This window comes from Mya arenaria, chromosome 6 (assembly GCF_026914265.1).
Source record: "Mya arenaria isolate MELC-2E11 chromosome 6, ASM2691426v1".
NCBI lineage: Eukaryota > Metazoa > Mollusca > Bivalvia > Myida > Myidae > Mya > Mya arenaria.
In genome coordinates this window covers 52488282-52510128 of record NC_069127.1, presented here as the reverse complement: position 1 = coordinate 52510128, position 21847 = coordinate 52488282, and the positions used below count along the sequence as shown (strand labels likewise).

At 34.2% G+C, this 21847-nt stretch overlaps 2 protein-coding genes across 2 annotated transcripts; both read left to right on the top strand.

Annotated features, from left to right (window-relative positions):
- Positions 1 to 421: 421 nt before the first annotated feature.
- LOC128237024 (uncharacterized) lies at positions 422 to 11475 on the top strand. Its single transcript, XM_052952199.1, has 7 exons — positions 422 to 700; positions 4399 to 4533; positions 4824 to 4958; positions 5427 to 5628; positions 6450 to 7257; positions 7555 to 7765; positions 8424 to 11475. Exons 1-7 carry the CDS (start codon positions 662 to 664, stop codon positions 8634 to 8636), a joined length of 1743 nt encoding a protein of 580 aa, XP_052808159.1. The 5' UTR covers positions 422 to 661; the 3' UTR covers positions 8637 to 11475.
- Positions 11476 to 13394: 1919 nt separating this feature from the next.
- On the top strand, positions 13395 to 15581 carry LOC128239274 (uncharacterized protein MAL8P1.12-like). Its single transcript, XM_052955846.1, has 2 exons — positions 13395 to 13459; positions 13739 to 15581. Exon 2 carries the CDS (start codon positions 13926 to 13928, stop codon positions 14622 to 14624), a length of 699 nt encoding a protein of 232 aa, XP_052811806.1. The 5' UTR covers positions 13395 to 13459; positions 13739 to 13925; the 3' UTR covers positions 14625 to 15581.
- Positions 15582 to 21847: the final 6266 nt, after the last annotated feature.

The following is a 21847-nucleotide window of genomic DNA, read 5'->3' as shown; positions in this document are numbered from 1 at the left end:
TAAACATTATACAATGTTCATAGCATGTAACATACAATACTACTACTAATAATAATAATGAATGGAGAGAGTACAGAAATACAATTTTCTGGAGCAATTAAACATGAATGATATAACATCATATAGTTGTTTCGAGTGTCGTTATAAAATAGAAATATAGCTATCTTTTTTAGTATAATTACATTAAATAACAGGAATCCAGGTATAAAAGGAAATACGAGCCTAGTTATGTAAAACCTCCCTTAGCTGGTTAGCAAAGTAATTGTATTTATCAGTTATAAGCATAAAGAGAATCGTATTTTGCCACACTTTATCTATGCCAATTAAGAGGGTATAGAGATCAAATACTTGTCAGCTGTCTACTTTTCACATGTTATACTAATGATATAATTTTGAACACCACTTATGCGGCCTGACAGCTATACTACTGTTGTATATTGTTCCGAAAAGACCGCAAAATTTTGACAAGCGGGCTTTATTTGATCAACACTCGTTCGACGTTAACTATTGACTATAACGTTTATGCATGCAACGTAAACGTCGTATTAAAAGCAACGTTTATACGAAGGCCAGCAAGTTTGATATTTTTGGATATTGTTATTTTATTGGAATACGGAACTGTCGTTTTGGTTTTACAGAACTTATTTTATTTTTTTAAGAAATGAAGCTTTTCAGATGGATAATCAAACTAGTATCACTGGTAAGTTCATTAACTTGTATTGTCATTTGTAATTAAAAAAATAAATAAAAACAATTATTTATCGATTTAGTTCTTCATTAAACACTGAATAATGTTTAACAAATTTCTAAAGGGGCACAATGCAGGTTTTTTTTTTCAATTTTGATTAATTTAAAGATTTAAATAATTTGACTTTAAATATCAAAACAAAATAGGCATATGACTTGTGAACAGTTAGGAAATATTAGCATGTATACATGAGTTATTTTTAATTAATGTTTACGTGGCAGTTAAAAAGGCGCTTAAATATCGCTAGCATATTAAACTATACATAAATCACACGCTTTTTCGGTTTGATCATTAAAGGGACTGTACACCAGGATGGCACCAAAAACGTAACGAATCTCATGCCAATTATTTAATATAATGTGTTACGCTTTGATATCATAATTGTAAAAAAAGGACCAAAATGTAAAAAAGTGTCGGAGACCGGGTTTGAACCCGTGTCGCCAAAATTGCAGTCCAGCGTCGTAGCTACGAAGGCTTACCATAACCGGGTGACATAATTAAGCTATACACCTAACTCGGTAATATCACGTGATAACACCAACTAGCCAATCACGCATAAGGAATGAATTCTACTGGGAAGACATACCCAGTAATCTTTTTTAGTGAAAAAATACGACATAACTGCTAAATTAAATAAATTGTTAACTATGTGGTACTTCAGTAAGTAAGTTTCAATGCATTGTACACATTAATACCAAGTTTATGACAGATTTCGACAATTTTCTTTTTTTGCTTGCAAATTGATCATCTGGTGCAGTGTTGCTTTAAAGCCTTTTTTGCATCATCCTATATTGTGCGCATTTAAGCTAATTGCTGCATAAAGCTTTGGGATTATGTTGATGGATGAGGAAGTGTATTCAACTGAATTTCAATGTTCACTTAATTTCCATTTAACGTCTAATAGATAACAAGTTTTTGGATGACTCATTCAAATTTTAAACATACACTTTTACTCCATATTAAGCAGTTCCACAATTAATACAATTGTTTTGATTTATCGAAAAGGATAAATACATATCGAAAATAATGGTTCTTATGAAGGATAACGTGTAAAGTTTGAGTGTAACGTGCAGAAAACACGGTATTTCTACCTTATGAGACGGTAGTTGATCACTAAAAATCTTTAAGGACCCACCAATCATTTAATACTAGTGCGTTTTAAGATTTTACGAATTTAATTCTTATAATGGTAACACATAAATGAATACAATACCGGGAAGTAAATGCAATGACGTCTTTTTCCTTTCCGGAAAGACGTCATTTAGGTAAAATTTCGCGAACGGTTTACCTATTAGATATTTGATTTTGTTGTTAGATTATAAAGATGAAATGAAAAGAAAACTTGATTATTTCAGTGTAAGATTACTATATATATATCACTTCGTGAACACCACAGCCACTCGTGTAAAATATTACTTTTGGTGCTCGCTCAGTGAAATATCTTGCATACCTTCAGCTGAAACAAACAGGTATCCCCTTTATGTTGACATTCTCCCTCTGGTCTGGGTCTCAATATAAAAGCAAAGACGTTGATGTATTTTCTTCCCTGTCGAGTGTTAAAATATATACGATTTATTTAAAGATGCACTCTTACTTCCAAAAAAGATTTACCACAATAAATAATATTGTCTTAATATTCCAAAAAGGATGATAAAATGTCGAAAACAATGGTTCTTATGGAGGATACCGAGTTGAATTTGAAAGAAATGAGCAACACACGGTATTTCTACCTTATAAAACTATAGAAGACCACAGTAAATATTTCATCATTCACCAATCGTTTAATATTTTTGCGCTTTCTGCTATTAACGGTCACAATCTCATTATCAGTAATAGAATTGTTTTAGAATGAGGGAATTTTGCGTAAATGTCTGAGAACCACAGTTATAAGACTGCTGACAAAGAATCAGAAGGCAGTTGTTCATACGATCAAAATTGATGTGGAATGCCGAAAAACACATATTCCCTAAAACGTTAGTAGCGCTTTTAGCCACAAAACGTCAACTTTTGAACGTTAATATATTGAAATCTGCGATCTGATATTTTGTCACCAGTTTTATATCACTGGGTTCCAGATATTTACGCAAAAAATGTCCCATTCAAAGACGTTTTTTTTTTAAAAAAGAGTCAAAACGGTCAATTTGTGAATGTGCAGCTTTAACTCATTCCAAAGCTAATTGTAAATATCCTCCATTTAATAATGTCATCAATTTATCTTTTGAATACGTATAATTGTGCAATATTCTCAATTAGTCACTTGATTTGACAGCAGTTCATCATGTTTTGGGTATTTACATTTGTTACACGCTTTTAGGAGATTAATTGAGTAATGTCGGTTGTTATTGACATCATATATATCAACATATTAAATCACTGTGGCTGACACTCTAGCCCGTCACACACGTACCCGTACATAGTTATGGGAGAAAAATCATAGACATCATTTTTTTATGAAGTCAAAGTCTGCAAATATTTGTGCAATTTTACAGTATTTAAAAGATTAAATAAATACTGTTCGAATTCTGAGTATGAACTAAAATAGAATAAATGATTAATTCAATGTTATAAAAAAACATACTTTAACCCCCAAAAGTAAATATTTCACGAGTGGCAATGTCATTGAATGCGCACGTAAAGTCAATTAGGAGATGACGTCGTTAAAATTGTGTTCCAGCCCTGTGCGCGCTGACTTTTTTATTATGTAAGAATGGGCTATAATGTAAATAGTGAAAATATCAAACATAATATCAAAATATATATTTTTACTGTTATAAAGAGTGAAATACCATTATATTTACTGATTAATCACTATAAAGTAGAGGAAAGCATACAATAAATTGCTTTATAACACTGAAAAAAAGGGTTTTTTTCTCTATCGATATTGACAGAGGCCGACATAAACGTGTATTGCTGGTTTCATTATCATTGCAGTTATAATGACAGCTTTTTAAGCATAATTGCCCTTATCAGATGTTAAATAAATCAAAATACAATAAGACGAATATTTAAAACAGTTATTATGCTAATTTATGATTATTTTCACAAGTTTTCTACGTTCTGATTATGTGCAATATAATCAACCATTTTAATTACGATATAACCACCGTTAATATACGAACTTAAATTTTGCACACGTAGTATACATTTATAGATCTCCATTAAGACACGTACATGTAAATGAGTTTCTCTTTCCATCAATAATAAAGAAATATCGGAACGAAACATTGAACATAAAATGATACTATTAAGTAACATAGAACGACAATTTAGATCTTATAAGAAAGAAATACAATACACAGTAAAACAAGGGGAAAATTAAATAGCTGATGCACTTGTGAATACTTGTTTCATATATTTAAGGTGAAAAAAGAAATGCTCATAATTACAAATTGTCTAAAATAAAATGTCATGTCTTTCGATGAGTACAGCTCGAAAATTTCAATAATTTGACACATAAATGTATAGATGTTTATAGGATACAGGGAGACACTTCTTGAAATCAAACAACAATGTTCAGAATTATGACTCCTATAAAAAATGCTTTTCCTTAGATAATTTCAGAAACTGTAGGTATGTTTACACAGTCAGCTAGTATAGCTAAGTGTACACAAAAACGAATATGCTATAACAATCTTTTTTTAATTTTATAGGCTATTCTTCAATCCCTTCTCGTGGAAGGACAAGCCGGGGAGAATATACTCACGGAAAAAGATTTGCGGGATATGCTGAAAACAGTACTGGAACAAAACCGTCGCCTGGTACGACAGAACACCCGAATGCAACATGTGAGTGATACGATATCTATAATTGTCCACTATGACGTACATACTATTGCATAACGACGTACATATTACTCGTATTTTATAATTGAACATTTGCTTGTTTGTTTAACTGATACTGCAATGATAATATCAAATGCTTTTCTAAAATCAAAGAATTCTTTAGATTATATATACTTACTAGAATTAACTTTTTTTCTTTCAAAAAGCATAATATGTTTTAACTTGTACTTAAAGCTGCACTCTCACAGATTGAACGTTTTGATAACTTTTTTTTATTGTCTTTGTCTCTCCAGGTATGGCATGGACTGGAGTTGATGTGCTCTGCCTTCAATCAGAGGATGTGTGAATGTCCGGGAACTTCTCAGAATCCGACCATTACAACAATTCCCACCATTACAATTTCCTCCACTACAATTGCTCCCACTGAGGTATATAGTACGCCAAGGAAATTTTAATGCTAAACACAGATCACAGATAAATAAATTAAATAATATTATAAGACGCAACGCATATCTGACAGGTTTTGTCTCCGAATACGAGTTTTATTTTTTAATAAAAAAGCAAAAAAGATACCTAAACTAAATCATATGTTGCACGCATAAGACGACATAAATTCAATTAATAAATATAAATTTTTATACTTCTATATTCTCCTTCATCTTCCTACCCTATTTCCACTACTACTGCAACTGCTTCTGCTACATCAGCTGTACCGTTACTGCTGCCATTGTTTTACTGTTCTAAAATTATGAATATCTTGCCGATGCAACCTTTTGTTCCTGTTATTATATTCTTATAAATAAACACTTCTACTAAACCCATTTAAGACAATTTATCATTCGAATTCGTATCAGATGAAATTGAAACATGCACTTACATTTGTACAATTGAACCAGCTTCCTACCACAACGCAAGCACCTACAACTACGAAAGCCCCAGTGTTGTTTGGACCAGGTCCTTTGCGCCTCCTTAACATCTCAACGTCTTCTTCCGGACAACAACCTGGCAGTGTCAACGTCGCTGTAGGTTACGTAGCGTCACCACTACACACGACCGAGTGGATTGGTCTCAGGAAAAATGGCGGAATGTGGAGAACGTGTAAGTGAAACTGATTGATTAATATTTGAACATAACATAGTATTACATGATTGTATTCTTTTTATTGTGTAATTTGTGAAGTGTTCAACTCTTAAAAGTACACAAGGATCAAGAAAATAGTACAAAACTTTTTAAAAAAGAAATAGTAAAGACCACTGAGGGTCTCCTTGCATAATAGTGACATACCAGTAAGCCTAGAAACGGACCGAAACCGAAGGCTGAGGTTTGTTTAATGTTAATGACTGAATGCAAACAGGTCCGAAATGGGCTTTGCCAGTTCGTATATTATAACGCCCTTTGCTTAAATATAGCTAGAAAAAGAATGTTTTTGTGCAAAAGATCATTTGTTGCAACATAACAATCACATTTTGAAACTGACAACATGTCAATACTTTTTTTTAAAACAAATAAACAAATTGTCAAAATATATTAACAGCTCGTGAAATAATTGTCTTGTAAAATCAATTCGCCGGTTACACACAACTATTCTTCAGCAGGCCTTTGACCGGTCACTTTTTTATAGTGTCCGCTAAGCCAAATGTTAAAACACCCTGTAACCTATATTAGTAACGAAGGATCATACTTATGTAAGGTTTAATAAGTTCACAAGCATTTTTTCAGTTAAACTGTTTTCAATTATTACCCCAATACTGTAAGTTGTCCACGTATAAATTTGGTTAAACACGGAGGAGAAAACAATATTTGTTTTATAATTGATCTATACAATTCTATTTCAAGCTCAGAATACTCATTTTTGGCTATTGGCGAACTGCAACTTAAATCGATAATTACAACCGTTAAATAGACAATTTGTTTTACAGCCGGCAAACGTGTCTACAATCCAACAAACGAGTACACGTATTTCTCTAAGGCAGAGATCGGCGATATTGACACGATGAGGAATTTATTCTTCAGACTTTACAATGACGAAGAAAGCGTTAACGTCCGATTGAATATTTCCGAGATTCTGATAAACAGCACGCAGGTTTTGCCCAAACCTCAACGAAATTATCTCAAAGTTGAGACGAAATTTAAAGCACCCAATGAAACAGACCTGGTAATTCCTGCAGTTTTGAACCAGAAAGCTGAGCAGCCAGACAGGTTTGAATTCGCCGAGGTATTCTTCACTGGTCTCAATACATCTTCAAGCCCTCCAGCAATCTTCGAAATAATGCATTTCAACTCCGATGGGATAAACCTAGCCGTTAGTCCCCTTACCGAAACTAGCTCAAATCTTAACATTACTCTTCGTTATCCATTTGCTCGATATGGTGGCATTCTGACCGTTCGAATGCCGTACCAGGAAGTCATTGGGGGTGTCATTGAGGAATTCTACTACGGGCCTTTCATTAAAATAGTATCGTCTGGCGAAGACTCAGTTGTGCCACCGAATACGATAGGAGTTTTCCCCATAGCACGACAAACCCTCGTGATCCCTCCCTCGCAAACAGTGATCTGCGCCGCGATGGGAAATCCTCGTCCAGAGGTTTCTATCCTCAAGCTAGGAGAAGGAGGAACATCGGTAGAGATACCGAGTGAGACTGTCATTCTTGATAGCACCATGAACATGATTGTACACACTTTTGATGCATCGAACCCGCTCACAACAGAGGGACGATATTTTTGCAGGTATATGTTTTTCGTGCATGAGCTTGAAGAGTTATTGTGGTTTGTTACGTTTGCGAACAATCTTAAACCGAATGTCAGTTACTGGTGCTCAAAAAATAATATAATTCATATTTTTATGATGAAACAATAATTTAGATTTTTGGGCACTGAGCTTGTCCTTGTAGTTCACATTGTATTTTAAGCATAATTTTAATTGTATGTAGCATTAAATTATTTTCAATGATCCCCAAGGTTCAGCATTAAATGACAACATTCCGACGCGCAATGCTTGATGAATATTCTTGTGTCGCATTTTAGAGCTTCAAACAGCTTCCAGACAATCGACGCCCCGACAGAAGTCATTGTACTTCAGCCTGCCGTGTTTGATGATCGGATGACAGCTGTAGTGCAAAATTCGTCGGATAGAATCGTGATCTCTTGTCAGGCGAAAGGAAAGCCAAAACCACAGCTAAAATTGAAACTGTATGATGAGTTTGGGCCTGACTTAGTCGCAACAGGATTATACAGGGTTTGTTTTTTTGATGCACATACTATGCAATTGTCGAACATAAGCCGTTGGGAGGCTGTCGCGTTATAGAAAATCTATGATATTTTTAAATCATAAAACAATCTTTATGGATATAAATGGAACTCACTAAATGATTTTTTGAAATACAGCTATGCTCACTAGTTTAAAGGCAAATATGTACATTTCCCTTTTAAAGTACTTATTTTCGCAGCCAATTTGACAAATGTAAAGAATATATATCAATATTTTAAAAAGCATTTTACTTGGAAGACTGAATGATTAAGGATAATAGTTCAACCCTTGTTTATATTTCTTAAACAAGGCAAACGTTTGATATATTCAATGTGTTTTATAAAAAAAAGCATGATTTCTGATTGCGTTGTCCACACGTTTACTAGTACTAGTAAATTATTTATATCAAAGCCTGTTGTGTTTTGCTCCAACTCGGCTGAAGGGGGTGAATTCTCACAAACGTGGAATATAACATCAAATGCTTAAGTGTGATTTATGTTGCGTAGGTTGCACCCTTGCCTCACTTGCACATGAGCAAATATACACATGAAGTATTATCTTTTGAATAGACGCGTATCGTAAAGTACATGTTTTATTCTAATTCATTTACTATTCAAAACGATTTGCGCCATTATTTTCAACACAGATCTGGAAGTATGGACCAGAGCCGGATACATCTAGAGTGACATTGACCTTATCCCCATTAGAGGACGCAGCCATTACCGCGGTAGTTTGTGAATCAAGTCAAGGTGGAGCAGGAGGAGCATTCACGAACTCTCGCAAGATTGAGGTCCATCCCGGCAAGGCTAATTTCGATATGGGCCTTTACAATAGACTAAATGAAGCAGTGCGTCTGTAGTTTGAATAATTGGCATGTATGTTTAAGTACAAAAACTGCATTACTGTATATTAGATAAAATCGATCGTTAAATAAGGCCGGTTGAAAGAGTATTTATACAATTTTAGCCAGCCTTTTCATCGTTAAATTTGAGCATATCAGCTCATTTATTAAAATCACTCTGCTTTAATTTGTTCTTGCATATCGATGTAGAGTAAATATCATACAAATAATTGTTTATTGTCTTTGATGATGCGTTGACCGCAATTTAAAAAAGTTAAAAAGTACAAATATTTCCTCTTGATTAATGAACAAGATGGCATCCCACTTAGTTATGTATGGATTAGTTAGTTATTTTATGACTGTTTAAGTATATTTTAAAATTAACTCTTTTAAGTTTATGCGTTTAGAAATAAGTAAGATAACCGGACACTTTAAGATGGCAAATGCGGATTTAGGGTGACCCCTCACTTAAATTGCAGTATTTGAGGTATGCAGGTATTGTTGAAAAAGTTTTAATATAATACAGAATATTACTAGCCATTTTGTCTAGAGAAACGACCCCCTTCCCGTCATCACATTCAAACCTATGTTTTCTCGGGTTTGTAGGAGAGCCGGCGAACTATATTGCCTAATATGAGAAGTATACATACGTATAACAGAAATAACTCAGTAAACTTATAAAACGCAGTGCAATCAGACAAATGGATGAGAACGGCATTAAATGTCGCTATGAAACGGATAGAGGTTGGATAAAATATGTCAGTGGTATATATGAATACTCGGGCTAATACAGGTAACTCAGTCGAGCAGCTATGTTCATGGTTGTAGTTAATTGACATATGTAATGCAAACAAATGTTTAATATTTGCGATATGTTAATCAGAAGAAGCATTAGTCGTCTATCGATCAAGTTCAAGACATAATATGAGATAATGCATGATTATATCTTTTGTTTTCATTATTCACAGTTAGTACAAACTAAACGAGTGGTTGATATGCATTACAATGGACAAAGGAAACCTTGACCTTTGACATACTTACATGGGTCTAGCACGTGACACCCGGCTACTCTCGGCACACATCTGTTTCAAGTAGTTCTTAAATTCCCATATACATTGTCAAGTTACATGCTGGACCAGCCAAATAACAAGGAATTTTGAACAACGACCCTTTATTTAGATATTTTGACATTTGACTACGGACACGGATCTTGCACTTATCAGAACGAATTCCTCTGGTTAACATGTATGCCAAGTAACTTTGAACTTCCCCAATGCACGGACAGGTTACGACTTGGATAAATAAAAAACAATGCATTTTAACAAATAATCTACCAAATTATTTTAAAATCCAACGATCAAGAACCGAGTTACGGACCTGCAACGACTTGCTGATGCTAACAAATCTCAACCGCCCGTCCCCTCGCAATCACATCTACATAATTCAATTTAATGACCTTAATTTACAGAAGAAAGTCCTGGCTAGTTAAGCTGATCTGTGTTCTACCCAAGAAATAACTAATATATGCTTTCTTGTTAACTATGAAATGAGCATCATTCTTTTTAACCAAGCCAGTTATCGGTAAGCACCGGATACGCACGTTTAAAAATGAACAGCTAAATAAAGTGCTTATTTACTTGACATAACGCCGACCCTTAGTATGTCAACTTGCTCGTTTCTTATTTAACCTTTACCAAACATGTAAGCAGTGCTTTGGCATATCAATTAATCGCCATTATCTGTCAACATCAGCCGGATCGCCAAACTGACCTATATTGTTATTGAACTTAGATTTTGAATTAAATAATTTCTGCAGATATGTATTTCCCTTTAATTCAATAGGAAAATGTATCACTCCTTTTACATGATTCATACTCATAACTGATAGTTTGGGGCGATATAAGCAGGGCGACAACTTTTAAATTCACCGTAACACATTGACGTAAAGTTTGACACTCCAACTGAATAACATCACTACGCTGTACCCGTCGAATCTGTTGAAATTTTTTGTTCATTATTTTTAGAAATATAAAAGTCATTATTTATAAAACCTTCGAACAAATATTTAAAATGTGTTTGTTTAATGTTGATTAGATTTGAATATAACCCATTTTAACAAACCCCTTGGTACTACAGTCTTCGAAGCTCAAACTACATATTAAAAACACTATGATTTAAAGAACGCAATCAGGCGAAAGTTGATGACAATGCCGTCAAAAGAGATAAACGCAATGTCTGGATGTGTCATAGCCGAAGACTGTGATCGGAAACGCCGATCCGACCTGCAATCAACCTCAATGAATCAAGTCACATTTTCAACTTTAACCAGGTTCTACACACATTTTGGAAATGCAACATATGCATGATGTGCATGTTATGCTGAAATTTCTTCATTTTTCTTGGTAGGGCACGTTTACACTCTAGGAAGCTTAAGGGAATTTGGTCGCGTACTTACGTCGGTAATAGCATGAACACACGTAACAATTCAGTTACCAAATATGTCGTATCCGAACAAACTATTTTGTAAACATTCAATTTTGACCGGTTCCAAACTAAGCTACGACAGAAAGCTTCTTTAGATTTTTTTCGAATGACTGGAAGATATGTGGTTTCCGAACAAAATGCTGGTAATTCTGTTTTGTGAACAATGTATTTGTACCGGTTCCACTCTGTACTGAGCTAATATTGAGCTATGGTGCTTGAAAACTGCATTTTCTGATTGTGGGTCACCATTGTATGAAGGTAAAATTAGATTCAACCTTGTAGTTTGCATGTTACGCTCCCGATAAGAAAAAATAGATAAGGGCAATAACTCTGTTACTACTACGTGTATTGATCTTGTTAACTGTACTTCTGTTCTTTGTGCACTACCATGTAATGAAGTTTCAATAAATTTCATCAAGTAGTTTTTGAAATTTTGTATGGACAAATGCGTAAAAACACAAATAAACAGAAGAAAGGGAAATAACAATAACTAAAAAAGAGTATGGCTCTTTAACACTGCACTCCCCTCAGTTAGCATTTATACTTCATTTTTATGTATACACACTATATACATATGTGACAACATATAAGATTAACTGGCAGTCAACATAGCTTCCTTTTTACGCGTACTTCATAAAAAGGATGGAAACACTTTCTGGTGTTGCTCACAGTACTCAATTTACCAAGAAGTAAGTAAAGCAAGAGTTTAAGTACAGTTTGTTAATAAAAAATGCATAACCATGAAGGAGATGTCCGCCTCCTACCCGCAATGTTTATTGTTCACGTCTCCTCTGCACCTACGGCATCACTACTTTTAAAACTTTCCCCACCCGTACAAATGATGTAAGGAGGTTTAATAAGAGGTTTGTTGATTTTGTGCGAAGATTATTTTGAAAACCGAAGCTCACCTCCACTGTTGAAAACAACACTATGACTGTACATTGTAACTCAATGGTGGACTAGCCCCAGAATTGCAAACTAATTAATTAAGCAGGGACCATAATAATCATGCACCAGTATGGTCACTTGTGATCACCTCATAAACTCTTCTTAATCTGATAGTTTTTTGAAATGGGAATTAGTACTGGCCGAATTCTTAAAAAATAATAAAAGGGATTTAAATGAAACTTCAAATATATAGATGACAATGAGTGGAAAAACAGTGCATATGAGAATAAAGTATTGTTTGTAACTGTTTGAGTCCTTAAATACCTCCATTTAACGTGTCTACTTCCGATAAGGGCGCTTGTCTGAATGTACGAAAGGGAGTGAAAATACATGTAATCTTTAACTGATGGTTATGAAAGCAAAACGAGCGTGAAGAAAATGACTTTTTAAAAATAAAAGAATGAACAAAAATCTATGTTGACAAGTCATAAATTACAAACAGAAGACAAAATAAAACAAATCACCTTGAAAGAGCATAATGTATCAGTACTTATTTCACGTGTAAAGCAACAGCTAGTAATTGCCATGTAAGGCTCTCATTGCAACTTTTTAATCCGGTACACAATTATTTGATTTTGGATACCAGTTGAACCCATATGGTTTTGTTAATATCTGTTAATAAAACAAATTCTTAACACTTTACATCAGCATTTTTATCAAACAATATATTTTGGCCTTCAAAAATTACTAAGTATGATTTCTAAAGTCGGTTTCAGTTTAGCAAACTGTAAACGGCAAACAGCAAACACCCAATCAATGGTGTACATCAAAACAATGATTTTGCAAATAAGTTATCCGCTAGCAATACGTTTTTAAGTGATATCAACATTCTAATAGAGCAACCACCTACCAGACAACACAATTGAACAGACCTATGACAGAACTAGCTTATAACAAGAGGATACATATCGAATTCAGCACAGAAAGGGCAAACTATACATTATCAACGAGAGCACGATAAAATAGAGTAAGGGCTTGAATTTAAGTCTATCATAAACTGAAGGTCTCATATTAAATAGAAAAGGTCACATATCAAATAAAAAGGTCACATATCAAATAGAAAGGTCACATATGAAATAGAAAGGTCACATATCAATTAAGAAAGGTTATATATCAAATAGAAAGGTCACACAGCAAATTGAAGATTTCAATTTCGAAATTAAATAAACATTGCGTAAATATCTTCTGAAATATCTATTTAAAAGCAATCGTACGATACAAGCGCTGATAAGATTGCCTCGTTAACTATTAATACTACACGACAATTGATATTTTAGCTCGGTTCATATTGTTAAGGTTTATTAAATAGGATCGTCTGCTTTATCATAGATAAATAGACGGGTCAACTCAGGTAGTAATCTTCATTTTGAAAGTTGTGGTTTATGTAGGAGTTTAAAAAGAATTACAAGGTAAGCATTTACATATATAAGAATGGTAAACCTATTAATCTAAAACTGTTATTGGAATGGAATGGTGTTGAAAAGGAAGAAGAGATAAACGTTTTAATTTACTTTAATTTTACATTGTACAGTGTAATTAAACATTGTCAAATATTGCATTACACGCTTTCCATAACATATTTGACATGGTAAAAAATAGTATACGTCTCAGTTATCAGTGCTCACATAATATATGCAAATGAGTATATCCTGCCTACCTTAAGACATTTTTATACTTCCTTTTTAAAGCAAGAAGTAGAATGGAGGTATCAGGCAAAAAACTATCGGATCAAGACCGGACCTATTGCCAGCCATGTTTTGAGGATGGAGACAACATAACTGCACTGTATGCAAAGAGTTCTTGTGCTCAACCTGTGAAAATGCACACAGAACGTTCAAGGCTACCAAAAGACATGTCCTGCTGAACAAGAAAAACATGCCAACATCGTTGACGGACAAATCACTTAAAGAAAACACCAATGTGCCTTGCGATATCCATCCTAAGGAAAGTATTAAATACTTCTGTCCCACCCACGAGAGTGTCAACTGTGGACATTGTGTAGAATTTGAAAATCGGTCATGCAAGATAAGCCTCATTTCCGAGATATCGGATTCTTTCAAAAATGGTCAGGAGTACGGCGACATCAGAAAATCAATTGCCAAGCTACTGAAAGGCGTTAATGATTGTGTCAATGAAGTTGAAAGCAACATCAAAATGATTTTAAAGCTAAGCGAAGACGAGGTTACAAAGCTTAGGGATTATCGTGAGAAGGTTAACGACTACTGCAATGAGAGGGAAAATTTCCTTCTTGAGATCATAGAGAAGATGAAAGATATGGATAAAACACGACTGGACTCTTTGAAACCAAAATGTGATAACATTAAGGCTAAGATAAACCAAATTAAGTTAGCACTTGATGCACAGGAAAACAACAGTGGGAACTTGTTTATTGAAGCAAAAAGAGTCAAGAAAAGGGTTGAATGTCTTGAAATGTGTCTGAATGATCTAAGCAAAGAGAACACTGTCCACCGATACAAATTTATAAAGGACCCAACCACTGAGAGACTGCTTAAAGCAAAAACTGGCCTTGGCATAGTGAGTGAGGATCAGACAATCTGGACACACTTCGGATAGACAATATAACTTCTTTTTTATGTTGATAGAATAAAATCGAAGACATTTCAGTTGAAATAGGCCCATGTGTGAAATTCCGTTGTCAAATTGTGTTATGTCGTCATTAGACGCTACAATTACATTGGTAGAAAAAACAAACAATAACGGTACAAATTTGCGTACAGAAACATACCGGCTGGCACCATCTATGCCAAATCAATCACCAACATCAAAGCGCCATTTCTTTTTTTGTTTTCATGTATAGTTTAGGGAACAAAAAAATAGGATTTTCATTGAGCTCGATGAATTATATATAACTATCAATCACCAGCATCAACAATATAAGACATTTAATAAAAAACTGACACTAAAACTCAGTAAACAACGTCGCATGTTGTTTCTGTTTTGGCGAAATGTACAAAAACGTTTTCTACGACAATGTTTACACAAATAGATAATTAGGGTATCAAAGAAATACTAATCCGGTCCGGATAAAAAACGACCCTCAGGAACGTTGCCGGCCTCCGCACGTGTCACCGAGTAGGAGTTTTGTATTCGGACCGGAATAATATGCTGGATATCATTAACATTCTCATGTAAAGTTCAACAAAGCATACCATTCAAATGTGTCTAGTCCTCCTTAGTATGGTTTTCCCTATAGGGTTAGGTGATATTTTGATGATGTGCTTTCCCTCTATCTGTCCGTTTGTCTAGACTGATAGACACCATCCGCTTGAAATCTCCAAAACTGCTGGAGAGAGGTAAATGAAACTTCACAGAAATAATAGGTACTATGCCTAGTTGTGTACTAACATTGGTATAAAATGCTCGGCAGATTTTTCAGTGTAATGGTCCTTTCTTTAATATATATAAAGTGCGTATATAAATTAGTTGCCCGAGTCAAATCTCTAACACTGCTGGAGGGAGTTTTTATAACTTAACAGAAAAATATATGTTAAGCTCGTGTATCTTTTCATTGAGTTATGGCCCTTTATTTTTTAACTATAGTGATAATAAATTTCTATCTGATAGTTTTCAGTAGAACATATTTGCTTTCACTACCATGCCACAGTGATTAATCATGATAATTAGATGTGTGTTTAATAAAAGGTTTTTCGTATTCAAGATTGGTGACAGGCGGCCGTATTGAATTTTGTCGTAGTGTTGTGAAGCGAACCCGATTTGCAGTCTGATTGGATATTTCCTTCATTTTTTCTCTTTCCTTTTAAAGAATCGTAATTCTTCCCTACGTAACTCAACACATGTTTTACGTATTTTTAAACATTTACATTTATTATACCTCCAATCTATTTCGAATTACTTCCCTTTGTTATTTAGTGTTAGCCGATCTATTTCTCAGCAGCCATTTGCTAGAAATCATTGACACTTCATAGTAGTGATTGTTATCATATGAAGTTTTGTTTATTGTGAGCGCGTTAAGGTGGAATGATTTTTCATTGAGATATGGTCCTTTGATACAGTATACAAAAAGATTTTGTTCTAACTGATGACCGTGAGATGTGGTATTTGTGAAGTTCTGTATGGTTTGGTGAGGGGGCGGCCGAGGCATATGTTTTAACCTAGAATTCAAACTCTAGTTTGGTGTTTTACCTTTCAAAAAAGCCTAAAACAGCAAAATTAATGATGAAAAGATTACAACAGTATTCATTGTTTGCTGATTTATAGTTAATATATTCATGCTTACCAGTTGTTCTGGGGTTTAATATTTTGATCGGCGGACTGTAACTGCAACTTCAAAACTGTGTTTGAAGCCAGTCTGGCCAACATGATTAAAAATGAAATAGGAGTATTTATTCTAATCACAAATGGATAGGAACACATATTAAGCTACATATTTTATGTAGTCAAAGGTAATAAATTGTTGTTAAGTTTGAAAACATTTCTGTGTTTAAATAGGCGATGGGATTCTTTTATCTGCAGAATAAGCCGTTACCGCTCGGCCAGAGGGGCATCGAATGTTGGCGGATGTTAAATAACTTGTCGGCAGTTGGGTGTTTTGTATCAAGAGTTTTATGGCAGTACAAGGTTACCCGATGGTTGGTTTGAGGCTTTCGCTGCTGCGTCAAAATATGTTCGCTGCCAAACATGGACGTAGGTTACAGATACACGACTGGTTTCATACCGACAGAAGCCAATCAGTTTAAATCGACAACTTTCGGCAACTATCCTCTTGGAAAGAACACATTAAGATATTGAGCACTCATAAAGGATACGCAAAGCAAGTAGATTTTCCGGTACTGATATTTAGGTCTGAACTTTTCAATTTAACAATACATGTTTAAAATTCTAGTTTATTGATTTAGATCAAAACAAAGGTTTTGAACCCGATTGCTATTTATATCTTTGAAGCAAAATAAAACAGAATCTCAAAACCCAAACCTAAAGAAAACGTTATAGCAAAAGAGTATTGAAATTAGGGAACACTGTTTGAAAATATGAATACCCATCTGCCTATAATAATGCTTGGACTCTATACATAGCACCATTTCTGTCTATTTTTCTGCAAAACCCGAGTTTAAAGTCATTTTGCCTTCATTTTTCTCATTATGCAGATTTAACGAAATCTACGTTCACTTCAACTTCTTTTTATGGCTGTTCTTAATTTCGACATAATGAAACCTATGTTTTCACGAGATAAACTTATTTTTGAAAAAAAAATCCATTTTTGTTCGAAATCATTAACAATGCCCATACGACTATTCCAAACTAAACATATTTGACCATAATATCGGTTTTGATGTTATGTTACTTGAGCGTAACGCAGTACAATAATTTGACATGAATATTTTTTATATCAAAGCTTGCCGGTCTAACACGAATGTCGGCCACCAGTCTGCAACCCATTGTTGTTTATCGCCGACACATCACCGATTTGTGACGTCCAGCTAGTCAATTGCTGACATACGCACAAACAACCTTTGAAAATCAATAATGGTCGGATAATAATCGAGCAATACCCGGCAACCGGTCGTATAACCGATCGGGGGCCAAATTTGCCAATTTCTGGGGTTTATTATGGTCTTTGGGTTCGATGAAAGGTAAGGTCAGATATCTGACTGAATTTTGATGAAGTACATTTTTGTTTGATATATGTTTGGCCGGTTTAAATCACACGGTATGATCGTTTATTTATGATCGTAGCATCAGGGTTTTATGTGATGTTATATGTTTTATAATGATATGAACATTGGTTGAAAAACCCGATTACCGTGTATGTCAACTTAACATTTACAGGAAAGCAGATGGTACCTATTGTTCACCTGAATAGCGTTAAGTTCACCGCAGCTCCAGGCATTTTAGTCAAATCCACACCTGACACAAGCGAATGTTGGCTGACCGTCATGCTACTTCTTCCTAGAGACAGACTTCTAATTGCTGACAACAGCAATAGAACATTAAAGTTGCTGAACCTGCAAACTAGCTCCATGATATTACAAATTAAGGTACAAGGTCAACCCTGGGGCATGTGTCACCTCCCTGGGGATAGAATAGCTGTTTGTTTAAACAATAAATGTAGAATTATTTTCCTAGGGACTCGGGCACAAATCAGAGTAGGATCGAGCATTAATGTAGATGGAAACTGTTACGACATTGCGTACAATAATGACCAGCTAGTCGTCTCCTTCAGAGCAGGAAAGGTGGAGAAAATTGATATGAAAGGAAACACTATTAAAAAGATAGACAATGTTAAAGGACAATCACTGTTTAGCAGTTGAGATAACTTGGCGCTAATGGATGATTGTCCGAAGGCGGTCATTTTTGTATCAGATTACAAGATGAACACAATCACCAAGCTGGACATTGACCTAAACATTCTTCAGACAATCAAGAACCCTGCAATACAATCGTCAAATGGTCTCACTGCAGTTGGAAGTCAACTGCTGATAAGTAGTCTACTCTACATAATCACAGAATTCTGCGCCTTGACTTGTCCAGTGGCAAAATGACCCAACTGTTGGGAGAAAGCGATGGAATACAACACCCATGCAGTGCCATTTACAGACCAAATCAAAACAAACTGTACATAGTAAGTCATAAACGCGGCAACAATGACTTGAACAATACGGTATATGTTTACAAAGTCTTATGAATGTGAAATTAATATCGCCAATTGTTAAAAAGACGGCATCCGAGTACCACACTTATTGACAAACTATTTAATATTGATTTATGATTAATGGATACCTGACTGCAATGAATCACCGATTAACAGTTGGCATAATTTCCTAAAAATGATTGTGCACATAGAGATAAAAGAATAGTAACTACGTGATAAAGGATACCACATTTGGTTATTTGTCGGGTAAGAAACTTTTTAGGATGTTCTTTATAAAGTTGGTGAAATATTAATGTTAGAATGTTGGATATTAAAAGTAAATTGTAAAAACTATACAATTGTGTCCAACATTTAATTAAAAGTCACAATATTCAAGTTTTAACTACGGCACATACAAGTAAACGAGTGGTACAGTTATTAGTAGAGAACTACAATATTAACAGATGGTCGAAACTGACAACTTTCCTCGGGATACTGATTTATCGCTGTCACAATGTGTTTGTGAGAACATTGTGTGGTAACAGAGGCTTACCTAGCTTTGCGAGCAATCTGTGCAGGCAAATAGACGAAACTTGTAAGTTTAACCATGTGCAAAATAAATAGAAATACAGAAAGGACTAGTTTTCTTGCAGCCACTAACAAATAGACAAACAGTTGTTGTTGGGACGACGGTGACCAATCAAACTAAAATAGTAATTTACGAGTGATCAAAACATTCCACGTTTCATACGAGTGTGTGGTAATAAAAAATACAAAAAAAATGATATAAAATTATGTCGGTTTGGTAAAAATATAAACAGAAAAGTTAATGTGAGAGTAATACAGTCGAAACTCGCTTTGTCGAACTCGGTTATATCGATGTTCTGGTTATGTCGAGCTTTTTAAAACCTGAATACATTGATTGTTTTGGTTTAATTTGTACTCTGTATTCAGGTTTTATCGAATACTCGTTATCTCGAAGTATTTCTTGAGGTCTCTACGACTTTGACAAAGCAAGAATTTGACTGTAATACATTCGATAGATTGGGATAAGGCAAGCATGTAGACAAAGGATTTTATTTCTCTCTTTTATCCCCGGTATTGACTGGTTCGACAATGATAAGTAAACCCTAATTGAGATTTCTCTTGACAAAATGATTAGATATTTTGGAATCTTCCTTGACCGTCAGGTCTTAAAGTCAAGTGTCAGTATTGACCAATTAGTTTTTTTCAAGCAATCACTCTCAGATATTTTTTTCATGACATAAGTGAAATGATGTTTTAATTTGGTGCTTCTATTCAATACCGAACACTGGCTGAAAAATGCATACATATTGTTGAGTGAATCCAAATTGTAAAAATCAAAATCATATAAAAATATTTCTTTTTAAGCATTACTTTTTAGCAGTTAAGTTAATTCATAACTAAATAGTAGTTAGAAATTGTGGTTTGATTTACTTTTTGTATATTATGAACTAAACTGTCATCTCTTTGTGTATTTTTTTGTATATGAATGATTGATTTGAAATCTTCGACAAATAACTGTAGCTGAATTGTTGTCAAAAGTATATTCAAATTGTAATTGTATTTCTTTTAATTAAAACTGGTCAATATAAAAAAGTAAAACGGTACGTTCTTTCCAATTCAGTGTTAATGACATTTTCCGAAAATATAATTACTAAATGTTCAAGTGTTTTGTTACCATACACTTTTTATCAAACATTGAGACTTAACAATTACAGATTTGTTAAGCAGCTGTATGTAATTTTTATATTTGTTTTTTTAACATGAATACATCATTATGTATGTCGATTTTAGTATCTGTAGGGTCTGTTTTGTTTGATTAAAATAGCTATGTCTTATTGTAAAATTATGCGCTATATAATGCCGTATATCATTCCAAAATATAACTATAGATTCTTTATCTATATGAATTACGAAACGACTTTGATAATAACGCAAGTATGATACTGTTTTATTTTCAATATATGTAAAACGTTACACCCTTATGACGTCTTTATTTTAATACGTAAAATTATTCATGATTTAGCCTTTAATAAAAGTAATTATTTTTGTTTCCGTCGGTATTTTACAATATCGCATGATTTCATGAAATGTAGTTAATAAGATTATTAATGTCGCTTCTGTGTATGTTTGATTTGATACCCTCACGTGATTTTAAAGTAATAAATTGTTATTGCGATATTTTGATAATATATTCAAATTCCTTTGTTCTTTTAAAAATGTAATGCCTGACCTCACACAAAGTACTACTTACCTCTTCAATCCCACAAACGCAGATACCATCGTTATTGAGATTATCTGTCATATCGCAGACCCTTGATACTGCCAATCGACAATCATCAAATGCAACGGATAAAACGAAACACATTGAAGTTCATGTAAGTAGTAGGCCTAATAGCAGAACTTATAACCATCCAACGTATTCAATAGAGACAATGAACAAATTGATTATTCAGAAAGTCATTGCTTTACTATGCATTACAAACTTATTAACGGACACACCAGCATCTCTGTAGTGCAGTTTCCTCACCTGGAACGTCCGTGGCACTATGTTTTCATCGGGATCCTTTAACTACTTACTGGAATCAAACATCATTGACATTGTTTGTGTCAGCGAATATGAACTAAAGCAAAACCATGATGGTTTTTTTAATACGTTGCACTCCTCATATACAACGTGTCCAATCGTAACGTGGTGGAGGTGGCTTTGGTTAGTGGTGTGATAACGTTGGATCCGGGTGGTAAACACGACCAGAGGTAAGAAATTTCGTAAAAATAATCGATAAATTAAAATGCATCTTGCAGTGATATGTGCAAGATGACCTGTCATTATGAATTCCATGTACTAGGTATTTGGTTTCATTTACAATATCACCGTTTCCCCAGTCATTTGGAAAAAAACTCGACCATTTATATGAAAAGTTTGACCCTCGAGCTTTAAAAAATGTAAACAAATGAAACGATACAATGTTGTATTGTTTGGTATAAATAGCGTGTAATATTGTCATTAAATGTGACTTTTTAGAACAAACAATTGTAATGCCTTATGATTAAGTGGACCTGTCAGATTTGGCTGGGTAACGCTCTGTACAATATTGTTGTTTTTAAATTACAGAAACCATTAGAATAAATTATAAGTGGAATTAAGTCGATCTTTGGTTTT